We start from the raw sequence: 16861 nt of genomic DNA, 5'->3' as shown, positions 1-16861 counted from the left end.
TGTACAGAAAGATGGAAAAATCAAGAGCTGGGCATATATAGCAATATCTTATTTTTGATAACTCTAAGGTCAAGTTAATGCTATTACCAGTATGTCAGCCGTGAGACTTACAGTTGGCCATAGTAAATTTGAAAATCATAGAATCATTTGGGTTGGAAAAGACCCTTAAGATACAATGAAGTTGTTCATATACATATATATATTCCATTGTTTTGAGGATGTGTTTTTCTTGCAAACCGTGATCCCTGGGGAGAAAGAAAGCTATACCCAGACTTCATACTTGAAATTTAGGAAGTCTTGCCTGGTTTGGGGTAGAGGACTAAACAGGCACGCAGACTGATGTCAGGACACAGATGAGCAGGATTGTGATTAGTGCTGTTTGATTAGGCAGAACTCTGAAATGCCACACTTCAAACTTACAGTGCTTATACAGGAAAATAATCAAATGTTTTGTTTTTCCTATTCTAGGGTATTTTTGTGGCCTGCATGACAGCCATCCTGAGGCAGATGGATGATTTCCATTACAACCATTACATCAATACTTTCAAAACCAGGCAGGACATTATTGTAAGTCAGCCTGGCTGGGGGATTAGCTCAGTCCATAAAGAATTACACTCTGCTTCTGAAAGGTCATTTCAAGTTACTGTATTCAGTTTGGAGCGATTATACTGCATTCATCAGCAATGACTTATGGGCACCTAGTGCCACAGCCTCTGGGGATATATTCACATCACCCCTGCTGGGTATACACAGTGGATGTTGCTGACTCAGTAGAGCCTGAGAATAGCATTGGTAGCATTGAGTAAAAACACGTTTAATGACTGTTTAAGTCTGTGCAAGTAAAAAGTCAGGAACCAGAAGAGTGAATGAAGATGAAAAGGAAAAAGCATTTTCCCCTCTCTTGCTCTCACTGTATCTCTTTGTGATCCTGTTCTCTATCTACTTTTTTCTAATTACTTCTCCTCCTCTAAAGTTTAATTAAATGCTCTAGTCTTGCTTTAGTGGGCAGCAATGCAAATAGTTGCCTCCATGTTAAAAACTTTGTACAATTCATGTCCCCAAAGACTTTCAATATGAAACAAGGTGAAACATTAGGGGTGTTTTTTGGGTTTGGGGTTTTGTTTGTTTGTTTGTTTTTTGGAGGCCTTTAGAATTAACAGCTCTCTCCAGATTTTTCCCCAGGCTGCCCAGAACAAGTTGGAACCAAAACCAGTATTTATGCAAGTCTCTGAAGCATGACACAGTAACTGTTCTGGCTTTTTTGTCCCCACACTCCTTGTTTTGCAGTTTAGAAGTGCTTGCTTACTTAAATACTGGCTGGGAAAGAGCCTGGAGTTGTATTCTTCCTGTAAAAGCTAGATCAAAAACCACAAGAAGGTGTTTGTAATTAATTTTGGATGGCAAGGTGATCTCTCTTTTCCTGTGCAGTTGGAATTGCTTGCAATCTGTTGAGCAACATAGCCACCTACAGGACACAGGCATTTCTGTCACTTCTACATCTAAAAGGCCACTCAGCTGCATTGTCTATAGAGAGCACTCATCATCTAGTTTTAGAATTGCTTTTCATATTACCCAAATAATTCTTTGTGAAGGAAGAAAAAACAAAATCACGTAGATTCAGGAATTCTGCTAGTGTTCATCAAGTAAATGAGTGAAAAGGTTTTCAGCAGGGTTATGTAGAAATACTGTGTCTGAGGAAGAAGGGGGCTAGGAAGACAAATCTGATAGATTTTGGAAACAGGTGGATTCAAGGCAGAATTGAAATAAATTTCATGTTGAGTGGGCCTCAATTCAGAATTTTTTCTTTTTCCTGAAGAGCAGTTGAGCTAGTAGGAGACTATCGTAACTTAAGTTCAAGGTAAGGTTAAACAGGTGCTTAAAAGCTTTCCTGAAATGTAAACTTCAGATTGAAGCTCAGCTTGCAAGTTGAAGATCTCTTGTTTTACCATATAGTTCTGCATCTTCTGACTCAAATAGGAGAGTATTTCTTTTGTATTTCTGTGTGATAACATAAAGCTTCTACATGAAGGCATATCAAGAGAGTGAATTATGTAATCATTAAAACTACCTGCATATCATTTAAACAGATACTGATCAAAAATAACAATTTATAATCTAATTTTTACAAATCCTTAAATCTACAGAAGCAAGCCCACGTTTGTGGTGGCGTAGTAGTTGTTAATACCAATAGAACATTGCATTTTGTTTTACTGCAATAATTGTTTTTATTTTTGAGGTTTGTTCTTGGTTCTTACTTGCTTTGGTATTTTCAGCCCTGGCATTGCATCATTTCTTGGTTGGCTGAACACTGTTATAAGTTAATTCGTATCTTCAAGGTGCCCCATGTCAAGCCCAAACCTTTCCATCAAGCTCTGATTTAATAATGCCTAAAGGATTTTTACTGAGGCAGCACCAAATGCCCATTTCTCTCTCTACATCGATGTCGCTTGCCAATTCTTTAGAGCAAACTGTTCAGCTCAACAGAATTTTTTCTTTTTGCTGGTGATCTTTGCAAGGTGGTGATTTCTCATGTGACCTTTTTTGTCCCCCTCTCATTTTTGAATGCTGATGTTCTGTCTTTGTAGAGATTAGAATCCATTTAAATACTCATAGGTAGCATTTATATCTGTAGAGACCACAATATAGAGATCAATATTCTTGATATTACCTTGTTTTGCTCATCTTGCCTCTTTTTCCTTTTCCTTTTTTCTTATTCTACAATTCAACCTTGCCTTGCCCAGGTCTTAAGGTGTGTTTTGTTTGGAGCAGTTCAGTGTTTCTGCAAAAAGTGTCTTTTCTACACTAATGTTCTAAACCGTGTGTCTGGCGGCATGTTCGCTACCTGTGTTGAACTGTCCTTCTTAAACTGGACCAGAAGAGGCTTAACTAATTGGGGAAGTGAAAATACATTATAATTTCCATCTTTATAGAAGATACTGCGTAGGGCTGTTACACTGTCATCATTCAGACATTTGGAAACAAGTCCTTGAATATTGGTTTTGCTTTTTAATCCAGCTTGTGCACCAGAACTCCCTACAACACAGCTTAATTCAAAACAGTAACGACAGGTTTAATTAAACAGATCAACATGTTCTGTGGAATTATTTCTCCTTCTGTAATTGAATGGATGAGATGTCAGAAATAATTTAGTTATTGGAATATACCCACACGATAAGAGATTCTTTGTAGGAGGTACAGTGTATTGATTGCTAATAAATGCAGTCATTAATCAATGTAATTGCAAACATTTGCATTTCCTTATATTTTCATGTGGATAAGAGACTACCATATTCAACTTGATGGACTGTGGTTTGTTTTTCTCCAACAGGACTTTCTGATGGAAACATTCATTATGTTTAAGGATCTGATTGGAAAAAATGTCTATGCAGCTGACTGGATGGTCATGAATATGATGCAGAGCAGGTATATAGTTGCTGCTAGTTTAAGTCTCGCTGCTGCTTTGGAGCCTTTCTGGTTCTGAAAGGAGGGTGACTCTCACAAGCAGGCCTGCAAATCACTGGAGTTACATAGGCTTATTTTCTTTTAGTTTCAGGGTGATTTAAATTAGATTTCAGTAAATTGTAGTGCCGGCACATTTCTGTTGATGGAACTGGAAATCCTTCTTCTCCTGCCCAAAGGCACACAGTCAAAACCGTGCAGTCTTTCATCCAGTCACTTATCTGCTGGAGAGTGCAACATAAATCAGAGAAGCCTTTTTGGTTTCAATTCTGGGGGAATCACATGTCAAACATAAAGCTAGAGTTAGACATAAGTGTGGTCTAGGGTTTAGCGTGCTAGCCTGTAAACTAAAACTACCCAGGTTGAATTCTGTCCTCTGCTGTGGACTTTGTTTGGCCTTGTGTGAGTCAAGTCTCTCCTGCTAAGTCTGTACAATTTGAATGGCTTTGGCTTGCTATCCGTCTACTGTGCTAGGTAGCAAAGCATGGCCAAAACCTGCTATCCACGACACAGCAGGGCCTATACACCTGTGAGTTTAATGTTGCCGCAGGCGATATCAACAGAACTGGGGACGGAATGAAGAAACAACAAGCATGTAACTCCTGTTTGCATGGCACAGTCATGCAAGTCATCTTCAAAACGGAGGCAGCGTAGCTCCACTGTGTCGTAGGGGTGCAGTGCGGAGAAGGATGTGAAAGGGGCAAGTTACTTGAATGCTTCAGTGGTAAGGATAGGCTAAACTTAAGAGAAGCTACCATCTGGAATGACACCGCACTGTCAAAGAGATTGGATGACCCAAAAAGTATTTTGGCTTTTATCTACCTCCAGTCAAGGTTTCTTTTGTTCAGAAACAGAGGAATAACTTTCCCTGAATGTCCTTCTGCTAGGAAAGAAGTGAAATAGCATTATAGAGGAATACCTGTCTTGTCTGGGAGCATCTGTTCTTGTCTCCTGAGCTTACACGTAGGGGTTGTAAACCCAGAACTGCAATGTTATTTTTTCAAGAGCCTCCTTTTATTTGATGTTTTTATCTCTTCCAGGGTTTTCCTCCGGGCAGTGAACCAATTTACCTCTGTACTCAACCGTTTCTTTCTGGATCAAACAAATTTTGAACTCCAGGTAACAGGTCCATTGTTTCTGGATTTTCTTATGGACTTCAGTCCTGAAAGGCAGGAAGAACAAACAAATCCCACTGTTAACAGATTTGTTGATATGGAGCATGCCTGAGGAAAATGCCCATAGTCTTTTATAGAAAAGCAGCAGAATGCAAAGCAGTTCCAAATTACGGAACTGTGGTTAGTGCAGCAATAAGTTGCAAGCAAATACAACTGCTGCAGGCTTTACAAGGTCAAGTTGAGCAGCGTGCTGACTATAGCTGATTTGTGCTTGACTAGTTAAGAACAAAATACTGTATGGGTGTACCCACTGTCACTTCCTTTAGCTGGAAAGTACAAGCTAAAGAGAGTGAGAAATTTTAAGTTGCTGTATGCTTCTGGCTTGCCTGCTATGGCTGAGAACACAGACTGATCTACCAGCTCGCTGTTGGTACGCTTCCTCATTAACACTTACCTGGGAGACCACAGCATTTGGGGCTGTGTAGCTCTGTTATGCTGGTTGTTGCTTTTCCTTTGTCTTCTCCTTTAGACTTGTTTCTCTTCCACAGCTCTGGAATAACTATTTCCATTTGGCAGTGGCCTTTCTCACTCATGAATCCCTCCAGCTGGAGACCTTCTCACAAGCCAAACGCAACAAAATTATCAAGAAGTGAGTTTACATTTAAAAAGTTGCCAGGCCTTTTTGCTTTCAAGAAGCTGCATTTGTACTGTTCCAGACATACCCCATATAATCTTAGAATGAGATGAAGCATGCCGTGGAGGTGCTTGATTAATGAATGATGACGAAGGGAGGAGGGGTGACTACGACAGATGTCAGGGCTTTACACTGTGGATGTCTAAGTCTGGTCAGACAGATCCTGAGCTGTTTTGAGCTCAACCTTGCCAAAAGGTTCTTTCCACTGTAAGGTCTGTAACAGAAGGCTTGCCATAGTTCCCAAAGCAATATCTTATGTAATTCCTCAACCATTATGTAAGGTAGGTAAGCAAGAATCCTAAAAGCCCTGCAACTTTTTAGTCTCCTCTCTTTGCTTTTTCTGTTTTTAAAGCGAGAGCAGTTCAGAGGCATTCATCAACCCAAAAGTAGTAATTTTTAGTAACTTGGCCAAATTCATAAAGGCACTGAATAGCTTTTACTTCTGCATTTAGCTGGAGTCAAGTGCGTAAATATATTTGTAGATGTTGACATAGAATTTTGTCAGGGCTTACATAGTTAACGTTTGCCATCTTTTTTTCTGCAATAATGGGGACTTTAAGAAGCCTGGTAATTAAATATTTTTGCATTCTCTCAATGTCAGCAGTTAAAGCTTTAGGAAAACACCAAATACAACAAAATTCTGGGTAGAATTGCATGAAGCAGCAGGACTGCAGCTTTATTCTGCTCTCAGGGAGTCTGCAGTCTTCTGCCATAATGACACACAGCCATTCTCTTTCTCTGTGCATTGAGCATTAGTGCTGGGCAGGGCAAGGAAGAAAAAAGATGAGATGAACATCTAACAAAAGGTGGTATGTAATATTGAGGAACTTCTTCGTAGACTCTTGGTGCGGAAGCTGGTCTGTGAGACCCCTTGGTATAAATGCCCAGCATATTCAGGTTTTTGTGTGGTGGTGGTTTTTTAAGGAGAGGGTAATAGATTTCTGTGGTTTTGCCATTAAATTTCTTCAGCAACTTTGCAAAGGTAATTTCAATGCGTAGGACTTTTTCATGTTTTTCTTTCTAATACTTTTTTCTAGGTATGGGGACATGAGGAAAGAAATTGGCTTCAAAATAAGGGATATGTGGTATAACCTGGGTGAGTTCCAGCCAAAGAATTATCTTTATTCATGCTCTCAAGCTGGGTTTCAGATCCTTTATTTCTCTATAAAAGCTGCTCATGTTTAGTGTGGGGAAATACCATTAAGGTTGAGCTGTTTCAGAGCACAAAATCTCTTTTCCCTTTTCTGTGAATAGCTTGCAAAAGCTGATCTTGTCTCACATCAGCTGCTGAGGTATTTTCTTAGATTCCTTATTAAAGGATGTTCTACTATATGAAGGACAAGAATAGAATTTTTCAGAGAGCCTTTGTGATTTGCAACATTGCATGCAATTCAGTTCAATTAATTTCTTGGACTATTCCTGAATTTTGGAGCTGTAACACGTTAATTCTACCTCAGGTAGCCATTATCCACATAAAATATGCATTCTAAGCAGAATGGCTGTGTTTTATGGTCTTTATTTTATATGAATAATGTGCTTAAACATTTGGATATCCAAATCCTGCCATTAGGATGTATCTGACTTTGATTTTCTTGCAGGTCCCCACAAAATAAAATTCATTCCAGCAATGGTAGGCCCAATCCTGGAGGTAACCCTGGTCCCAGAGCCTGAGCTACGGAAAGCTACCATTCCCATCTTCTTTGATATGATGCAGTGCGAGTTTACCTTCAGTGGGAACAGAAACTTCCATATGGTAAGGGAGCCTGGTATCTTCAGTACAGATGTTCCGCAGTATGCATTGGACAAGAAGGAGAAGAGAACATTTAAACAAAACCAAAACAAACAAAAACCCCACAAAGCAAGCATTGTGCCAGACACTTTGGGAAGTTACTGTTAAGTGGTTTGTAGGAGTCAGAACTCCTCAGTTCTGTCCCTGACTGTACCTTTGCCTGACTTTGATAATTAATGAATTCCTCTGTTTTCATACCTTTCTGCATTTGCAGATGTGTGAATAACCACATCTAAATTGTGAAACAATTTGGGCATCCTAAGAGAGTACTCTTAAAAAATCATGTCTCTGTACATTTATAATAACAATATAAATTCCCCCAAGACAGATCTTTGGCTGTAAATATAAGTTACTATAAAGAAAATGGCTGGACAGTCAAGTGTTAGGGCTATGTAGTTGCTTACACACTGACTAATCCCTCATTAACTTCAAATTTGACAACACATTTATGAATAATGATGCCACCATTATGGAAAGAAGAACAGTGATACAAAGGACAGACATGATTCGCTTGGGGCTACACAGGTAAAAGGACAGAGCAGGGAACAGGACGCAGATCCCTGAGTCCAACCCTGTGCTAATTTCTCCAGAAGTTACCTTTGATTGCTACTGAGAAAGCACCGCAAAGTAAGGAAGGAAAAAGAGGATCTTTGCTTTTGTCCTGAGGTTAAGTTTGCACTGCAGTTTCTAAAGACTTATTCTTCCAGCTTTCCTCTGGGGATATCGGACATTAACATCTCAACTGGCAGGCAGGGGACACTGTAGTTATGCTGTAGACAGTCTTCTCCCTGGAGACAGGTAGGAGCCATCCATCCAAAAGGCAGCCACCTTGGCATTTCAGACTGTTGTCAAATGTGACGTGCATCTCCCTAAGCACCATCCTCACACCAGCAGACCCCAGCTTCAGTGTCCATATGGGATCTTTCTTCCCTTGGGGTCATCAGTCTTTGGTGGTGTTGGCCCCAGGGTCTCAGGGGTTTTTGGAATCAGTAGAAGGAAACAGGATGTGTGGGGCATGGATTTTCCATTCCAGTGGTATTTATGTGCTAGCTATGGTTATAACAGAGACTATGTACTTGACCGGCTTGCACATAACGGGGCATGGCATCTTCATGGCTAGACAGATAATCACACAGGACTTGGTTCTTGCAGCATGAGAAGATGCTTTAATTAGTAGTCACACGTGTTTATGATGGCCATAACATAGAGAGTTGTGACTTGCCCTTAACTGATGGTAGGAGTTCAGTTTCTTCAGGGTGAGTGTATGACCATTATCATCTGTAAGCTGGCTGCTAAGATGCTTCTCCATCCTAGCAAAACTGAACTGCTAATGGATGGAGGAGAAGGGGAAGCATTACCCCAGAGCATGACTTTCCAGTGACTGTAGGATGAGAGAGGGAGGGCTTCTATTTCCTTGCTCCAATCTTGTCATCTTGGCTTCTTACCATTTTTATTCTGCTCCAACAATGAAAGCATCCTCTAGCTTGGCTTGTAAAACCAGTGTCTGATGGTGGGGCAGTTCAGAAACACCAGCCACAAGCATTACTAATGTTCAGACCACACTCTTGAGAGCTGCTGTCTATTTGATTGTGGGTTTTTGCCTTTTCAGTTTGAAAATGAGTTGATAACCAAGCTGGACCAGGAAGTGGAGGGTGGCCGAGGGGATGAACAGTACAAGATTTTGCTGGAGAAACTGTAAGTTTTGTAAAGAACCTGGAGGCTCTTTTTTACAGCTCAGTTGGCTATTTTTCGAATGCAAAGAAACCCTACTTCATTACTCCAGTGAATAGGGAGACAGTGCAATTGACAGTGATCTTAATGCTCTATGGGTATTCTGAGACTGATTGCCTTAAAACGATGCTTTTATTCTGGAGCAGCAACTTGCACAACAACCCTAAACTTGGAGATGAAAGCCTAGAGGCAGTTGCCAAACTGTCAAGGAGGTTGTAAGTGGAAAAGCTTGAGAACAGCAGGCTCAGAGTTAAAGCAAAATCGGAGCCACCTTTTAGCACCAAGAGTAGAACCCAGGTTTTTGATCGACAAGGCAGGCTTTGACCTGCCTGACTTGGGTATCTCAGGTCTGTGGTTGTGGTGTGCTGTTCTGCACTGTGAGAGTTTCTGCTAAGGAAACATATTTGACTCTGTTAGCTGAGTGGCTGTCTGGGTAATTTACACGGAAGTTCTACTTACCACTGCTCAGAACTGTGACTGAGTATTCCCTTCCATCTCTCTGGGTATATCTGCAGCCTCCTGGAGCACTGTCGGAAGCATAAGTATCTGTCTGCTTCTGGAGAAGTGTTTGCTTTGCTGGTCAGCAGCCTGCTAGAGAACCTGCTGGACTACAGGACAATCATGCATGATGAAAGCAAGGAGAACCGCATGAGCTGCACTGTCAATGTGCTGGTATGGGGAAGGCTGGATTTGGATACGGGTGCTTCTTTACTGACCTGGCTTTTGTGGATTCTGAAGGATATTTTTTGTAGGATTTTAAGTAATTCTTTATGCCGTTTCTGGTTAATGATGGGCCTAACTCAGGCTACCAGCCATTGACAACTATAAAACGTAGAAAGATGTGCAGTCCAAAATCAAGTCCCATGGCTGGTCCTTGTCTATCTACATGGTAATCTGAAGCCCTGAAATACAGGCAGGAAAGATGGCTAGCTGATAGTTTGGGAAATGTGGGCTTAAGTCCCTGTTCCACTGCAAAGAGCCTGTGTCACTTTGGACAAGTCACTTTCTCTCTTTGACTTGCCCCTTTTCTAGAGGTAATAGGAGCTCCACCTTATGTTAAAGGAGTGGTTGCAGGCATATATACACCTAAGTAGGCAAAATGACAGCAAAGATCTTTGAAATATCTAAAACTGCTACTTAAGTTACTTGTCTAGAGGTGATTATGCAAATCCATGGCACTTTACATTGTAAAAGTTTGACTTTTTTTTTCTATTCTTGGCAGAATTTTTATAAGGAGAAGAAACGAGAGGACATTTATATCAGGTAGGCTGTTTCCCTCTATAAACCTGAATAGAAGCCTTTGCTTCTCTTGCTGTTCTGTACACTGATACAGGAGTCCTTCACATCAAGTAACAATTGGTTTTCGTTTATTTAGGTATTTATATAAACTCCGGGACCTGCACACAGACTGTGAGAACTTCACAGAGGCAGCATACACTCTCCTCCTCCATGCAGAGCTGCTCCAGGTATTACACTAAAGCCAATTTTAGTTTCCACTGTCAAGGTATGGGTTTTAAAGTGCAAACAGCTCAGGATGAACAATTAACTCTTTTTTTTTTTTTTCTTTTTTTTAATGTGACTTTGCATCACCTAGGTTCGGGTGGTCATTAAGGAGCTTCGCAATTGCGCAAATTGCACAGCAGCTAAATGGATGAAAGCAAAAATGTTGTTAGCATCTACTTTTACATACTCTTGGTGAAACAGCGCAATAGTGAGCTGGGAGAAAATGTCCATGTTCGGGGTCATAGTACAGTTTTTTTCCACTTCTGTGTGAACAGTGTAAAATGCATTAGCCTAAGCCATCTTAATTTGGATTTAAGTCAGCCTCTTCATTTCTTCCACAGATCAATAAAGCTTATGCATTCACTTAGTGTCTCAGCGTAAGACCTTAAGCCAAAAATCACACCAGTTTTGCAGATATAATTAAACTTGTATTAACATTTTTAAAGTGAATTTTAAATATGACTAAAAAAATTGTACAAGTTCAGATGAATTCTTAACCTGATTTGAAATTAACTTTTAACGTAGAAAAAAATTTGCATGTAACTGACGCTTTCTGGCTGCTTACGTGTGTAGTGAGAGAGCATCATCAGATGTTTTTCTGAGCAGCTGGCTGGAGTGGTTTAAGAAGTTACTGCGTACTGGCTACTTGTTATTCTAACCATGCTGCTGAGATGCAGTGTTTGTGTGTGCATTCCTAGTTTACATTAGTCAGCCAGCTCAGCTTATATCACTTTCCCTTTGCATTGGTGGATTTGTCTTGAATGCATCCCCGCAGAAGGTGAGTCTATCCGCTGTAAGGATTTGTTAATCTGAAAATATTGCAGTCCTTTCAACTTTGCCTTTTTTTCCTCTGTACTAGTGGTCCGAGAAGCCATGTGTCCCTCATCTCCTGCAGAGGGACAGCTACTACGTCTACTCACAACAGGAACTCAAGGAAAAACTCTACCAAGAAATTATCTGCTTCTTTGACAGGGGCAAAGTGAGTGTCTCTGCAGTGTTCCTGCAGTTCACTGGTAAATACTTGGCTAGGTGAATGTAGCTGGCAGAAGTTGTTAAAACAACTTCTGTTAAAAGCAGACGTGATGCCATAACAGGCCTTTGATGCTTAGGCCTGGCTTTTTAATGGAGACCACGGTACTGGCATGAGCAGGGTATCTGTTTATCCTGGTGATATTTGAATCCTTCTATTTCCTTGTTAGTCAAAGAGCATCTGAAAAACTAACCCTGTTCAAGATACTGGGTAGATGAGAAAACTATAAGTGTTTTCCTTTCTTTCTCTGGGTAATGGCTTTTGTCAGGTTCCTGCATTGCAGTAAGTATGGCTTGTCTGGCTGATGCTGAACTTGTGTTAGTTGCACTTTGGATATATGGTTCTACCAGGGCTAAATTGTCCAAACCCAAGCAAGCCTGATGCAGGGGATGAAGTATTAGTGTAGGAGGAGACCACCTGGGCTTCTCTTGTTTGCTGTTTAGACATGTCCTTCTGCCTCTTTGTGCCTCAGTTTCCCCTATCAGGAGTAACAATAGAAACCTTGCTCTGTAAATCACTTTCAGATCCTCAAATCAAAAGAGCTGTGTGACTATAATAATTATTGCAGAAAATGTACAGCATGGAGTCTAAGGGAAAGTTGGCAGTGCATTAAAGTACTGCCCGAATTAAAATCAGCTGGATTTTTTGTTTACCTATCTGTGGTAATGAATGCTTTTAACTGAGTCTTTTATTTTGCTTGTGCTCTTCTTCCCTCACCTGTCTCCCTTCACCCTCCATGGAGATGTGGGAAAAAGCCATTCAACTAAGCAAAGAGTTGGCTGACATGTATGAAAACAAGGTCTTTGATTATGAGGGACTTGGTAATCTCCTGGTAAGATTTTTTTTTGTCCATTTTCAGCAGGCTGCTGACTGCTTAAATTAATATTGTTGAGCAGGATAAGCCCAAAATACATTTGTTAAAGACGAACAAACCAACATAACTCCCATGGTTTTGTAAAGCTTAATATTAGAAGAATGTTTTCATAATTTTTTTTTTAAGTGTGTGGTTTGGACATTGTAATTAGCATGACAATATTGTGTGCAGCTGTTTAGCATTCTTAGTGTTAATCAAATGAGGGAACATTTGCATGGTGTATTTTCAGGCTCCGTAAATCTCATCACCTTGTTATTTCTGTGATAAAAGTACTGTGTGTGAACACAGAACTGTAGAATCATCTTGGTTCTGAATTACAGTTTTTAGTGGTTAAAGATGTAACCAGATGGTCTTTATGTTCTTTCATATGAGAATCATCTGCCCAGTTTTATTTCTGCCAGTTCTCTGACATTTGTCACCATTTGTGTCTGCTCAGTTTCAGCACATACTGATTTTTAATTTGTGTCGCAATAGTTAAGGATTTCAGGTATCGTCCTGGAATCCTAAAAAACATGGCATTGTTCTCATGTCTGCAGACCAGGAAATGAAGTTGATTCTGGCCCAGACAAACCAAATATTTAACCAAGTAAATGGATAAGTATGAGATACTGTATCAAAAAAAAAATTGTAAAAAGTATTCTGTAGGGGAGAACTAATAGGTAAGGAATTGTCTCTGGGAATGTGAGCTACAGTCTGGCAGTGTCCTTGAATACTCCAAAGTGAAAATGCTGGTGACTTTTTCTTTTTCAGAAAAAACGAGCTACTTTTTATGAGAATATTATGAAGGCAATGAGACCTCAACCAGAGTACTTTGCTGTTGGATACTATGGTCAGGGTTTCCCCTCTTTCCTCCGGGTAAGAAGTTTTCAGCACTCAAGTTCTGGAGTGGTGGGTACCCTAAAAGTCACAACTCTTGCAGAGCTTCCAAGAAAAATCAAATGCCAAATTCCTTTTCCTTTCAATGACTCTGAGAGATCTAAATCCCTGAAGTATTTCAAAACATTTCAGCATATAAAAAGAGACAAGTAAGAGACCAGATTTTTTGTGTTGACAGCTTTAATAAGGTTAGTGTGTTGCAATAGGGTTTGTTAGATGTATGTTAGAGGTATGTTCTTACACGGACTTAAACAGAATCTACCTTTTGTATTTGTGCCCTGTACGCTTCCTCAGAAATACGATTGTTGCTGTTAGAAAATGCTTAGCCTGTAAAGAATTCATCCCATTGCTTTTCAGCCTGAATCAACCTAATTTTCAGGACATGGATCATTTCAGTGCTCAAGCACATTAGCGAGAGTCTGTCCCACGCAGAAGAATTAAAATGCAAAGATGCTTCCTGTTTGAGATTGCTGCTAAGCATTGCTGGATCCGTGCTAGCTATAATACAAGAATCTAGCCAAAGTGAGTCAGATGGGCAGGGTGCAGCATGCTAGAAAATATTCCCAACTATTATTTAAAATTAAGGAAGATTTACATTTTCAGACTGGAGTTGTTTGAAGTTGCTGGCCTTAAATGGAAGCCAAGCTTAATAAAAAAGAAAAATGTTAACTTAGGACTGTGGAACTGGATGGCATAGAAGGCTTTCACCTCCAGGTCATGTTTTTGAATCCATCCCTTCCAGAAACCACCACTGCTTGGTGGCCAGTTTGGAAAAATAATTGGCCATGGTCTACCATTAAGTCTGTAGTGCAAAACTGCCATAGCTGGCCATTTTGTTAATGGTAGCTGAAGAGAGTCAGGAATGGAACAGAGGCAAAACTCGTGTCTCTGTGTATAGAAGATCCCTCGGTGAACTCATACCATAAGTGTAAGAGTCTGGGAAGGAGCATGCAGTTCCCTGCATTAAAGAACTTTTTGGGACACACGGTCTCTTACTTAAAATCAGTCCCCTGACTGACATTTCACGTGTTGAATGTGTGAGTTCTCAGGCTGCTAGAAGGCATGAATGTGTTCAATAACACTTGTATGTGGAACAATGAATTTTCTAGACAAATACGAGGGTGCCACTGCAGGGCCTTGCTCCTGAGAGTTGATGTGCTGTCACTCCAGCCTGTGTTTCTTCTGTCACGTGTTTTGACTGTCTGTTAAGCTAGGAGACAACCCTTCATATAAACCAGATCTCTGAGACTACTCTGTATATGTTTGGAAAGCTCTTTCTCATTACTTTGTTTAGTGTTAATTCTCTCTTTCTTCTGCTACCCACAGAATAAAATTTTTATCTACCGTGGCAAAGAATATGAACGAAGGGAGGACTTCAACCTGAAGCTATTGACACAGTTTCCTAGTGCTGAGAAGATGACCAGCACTGCCCCTCCAGGAGAAGAGATCAAGTCTTCTCCTAGACAGTGTATCTTTTGGTTCTAATACGTTTTGGCACATTCAAGATCTGCCTCTTCCCTAGAATAAGAGAATTCGTAAACAACAATAATAAGCAAGGAACTTACTGCTCCAGGTGGACTTCGAAGGCAGGCACTGGGCATGAAAATAAGACTATCCAGAATTGCAGTAGGGAATTTAAACACGTTGAAAAAGAGAGACAGCTTGGTACTGTCAGAGTTAAACGAGTCGCTCTTAGGATGAAACCTTAACAGATTGCAGGTCAGGATTTCTTGTGCCTTCTTCTCAAGCAGGTGGTGCTGACTGCTGTAGTATACATGTGATCCAGTTTGGTATTTCTAGGTGAAAGAGGTAAAATGCAGGCAGTGAAAGTGGGATATAAAGAAAGTAGAAGTATGCTCTCTTCTTGCTTGCAGTTAACTAGCATTTATGAAGTGGCTGGGTTTTGTTTTCTTCCCTAGAAGTCACTTTGTAAGAAGTGCGAAGTGATTACTTATGTAGATTAAAGTTGCTGGGTGAACAGCCCTTATTTTTTAAATTTATTTTTTCTTTATGCTGGTGGAACTCCAAACTGTGTGACACAGCACAGCACTAGGCTTAAGATCCTCTTTCCCTTAATTGTGAGCATGACCAAGTGCAACCTAGTGAAGATGCTTCAGATTCTTGTTTGTGGCTTCCAGTCAATAGCAGATGTGCTCCTGGAAGATGTACATCAGTAAAAACCAAGTTACTGGGCTTCTGGCCTGTGTTATACAGGCCAGACTAGAGAATCTGATGGTCCATTTTGGCCTTAAAAGTCTGTGTGTACAAAGGCACAACTCAAGCAGTGATACCAGATGCTTCCCTTGCAATAAGCCTGCCAAGCACTAAATCCACATAGGAAATTAAAATTCATTCAAGACCAAACTTGGTATCAAAAAATGCCTCTTCTATTGCTGCTTTGTTTCAGCTACTTCCTTTGCATCTGTTTGTGTTTGTTCTAATGTTTTTGGCTCCAGATGAACCTGAACTGCAAAATTTGGATCCAGATCTGAACTCTTCCAAAAGTTTGGGGGTGTTTGGTTCCGGGTCTTTGGCATAGCCCCATTGTAAAGGGGAGCAGCTGCATAGCTTGGATTTGGTACAGGTTCTTCTCAGACTCCTACAAACACCTTCTGAAAAGATGAGGAGTTTGAGTGCCCAGATCACTGTTGTGTTAGGCAGGGGTTGATGGTTCCGTAGTTTGTTTTAATTTTGTGCTTTTTTAACCTCCGTTGTCTCAAGCTCTTTTTTACTTTTGCTTAGAATCTGTTTCCTTACTCTTTTATGATAAAATGCCTTGTTCTTCCTTTGGTTGTTTCATAAGAGTGTACTGGAGATATTAAGTGAGCTGTACACAGTCTCGGGGAATGCCTACACATTTAAACAGGCTAGTCTTCCACCAGTTCTGAGCTAGAAGCTGTATAGCACGCTTAGCATGGCATGAAGCCCAAGCTAATAAGCTCTCCTGAGAGAAAGAATATATTAGCTTGGGCCCAGTGCTTGATCTAATGTGGCTATGCGGTTTTGGGTTCAGATTTGGCTAGTATTCATCTGGCTCTTCAATGCGGGCAGAATGACCTTGCCTGCGCTTTCAAAATACTGTTTAGAGCTACCCTCAGTGAAATAGAGGATGTATGGGGCTACCCTACCCACCAGTAAAACATTGCCACTTCAGAGTGCACCTGGCAGGTGATTCACAGAAATAATCTATTCATGGAGATCAAATTGTTTATGCTTTCCTTTTCCATACAGGTTTTTACTTCTGTAAAGCCTTCAATACAGTCCTTAGAACTCTGGAGAAACAACATTGTAAGCTGTTGTGCTTGGGGATACTATTACTAACTTTTTTTTTTTTATTTCTGTCATGGTTCACAGCTGCAAAAGCTGAAGATGAAGTAGATATTCACAGATTAACAGCCTACTTTCTTCAGTTAGCTTTATTGCTCTAAAAATTGGGAGGGAGGGGCAGCTTCACTGTAGTGGAAGAATCTGACAAATAACCATGGGGCGGTGGGGGAGAGAGGAGAGACAGACACATGCATTACAGAACCTAGTGCAGAATCTTGTTTTCCTGTCCCCAAAGTAGAAATCGGTAGCACCCAGGCTTCCCAAGCATTTCACCAGGGAATTTCAATAGTTGGATGTATTCGTACAGCCCTTACCTTTTGGGGCTTTTAGTTCATGAGTAGCATACAAACTACAAGAAGCAATATAATGCCTGGGATTGTTGATGAACTTCTAAGTATTTTTCTTCAAACACGACAAGAGCACAGGGAACTGTTGAGAAGTCTGACATTTGATGAAAACAGGA

The 16861-nt window shown here is 40.5% G+C and overlaps 1 protein-coding gene across 7 annotated transcripts in view; it reads left to right on the top strand.

Annotated features, from left to right (window-relative positions):
* DOCK5 (dedicator of cytokinesis 5) overlaps positions 1-16861 on the top strand; it is a 90226-nt gene that overhangs the window by 53548 nt on the left and 19817 nt on the right. For 6 of the 7 annotated variants that reach the window (XR_012778702.1, XR_012778701.1, XR_012778700.1 and 3 more), the window contains exons 28-41: positions 469-567; positions 3329-3423; positions 4500-4578; positions 5123-5223; positions 6306-6364; positions 6867-7021; positions 8667-8752; positions 9304-9460; positions 10011-10051; positions 10164-10254; positions 11151-11270; positions 12064-12153; positions 12946-13050; positions 14398-14539. Coding sequence is in view for 2 of the 7 variants with exons in the window: in XM_075523659.1 (XP_075379774.1) it covers positions 469-567; positions 3329-3423; positions 4500-4578; positions 5123-5223; positions 6306-6364; positions 6867-7021; positions 8667-8752; positions 9304-9460; positions 10011-10051; positions 10164-10254; positions 11151-11270; positions 12064-12153; positions 12946-13050; positions 14398-14539 (1420 nt within the window). In the remaining 5 variants the exon portion in view is untranslated. Of the gene's footprint in view, positions 1-468; positions 568-3328; positions 3424-4499; positions 4579-5122; positions 5224-6305; positions 6365-6866; positions 7022-8666; positions 8753-9303; positions 9461-10010; positions 10052-10163; positions 10255-11150; positions 11271-12063; positions 12154-12945; positions 13051-14397; positions 14540-16302; positions 16360-16861 lie in introns of all 7 variants that reach the window. The other variant, XR_012778703.1, reaches the window with a different exon arrangement.

The sequence above is a fragment of the Mycteria americana genome, chromosome 23 (assembly GCF_035582795.1).
Source record: "Mycteria americana isolate JAX WOST 10 ecotype Jacksonville Zoo and Gardens chromosome 23, USCA_MyAme_1.0, whole genome shotgun sequence".
NCBI lineage: Eukaryota > Metazoa > Chordata > Aves > Ciconiiformes > Ciconiidae > Mycteria > Mycteria americana.
This window is presented reverse-complemented; position numbering and strand designations above follow the sequence as displayed.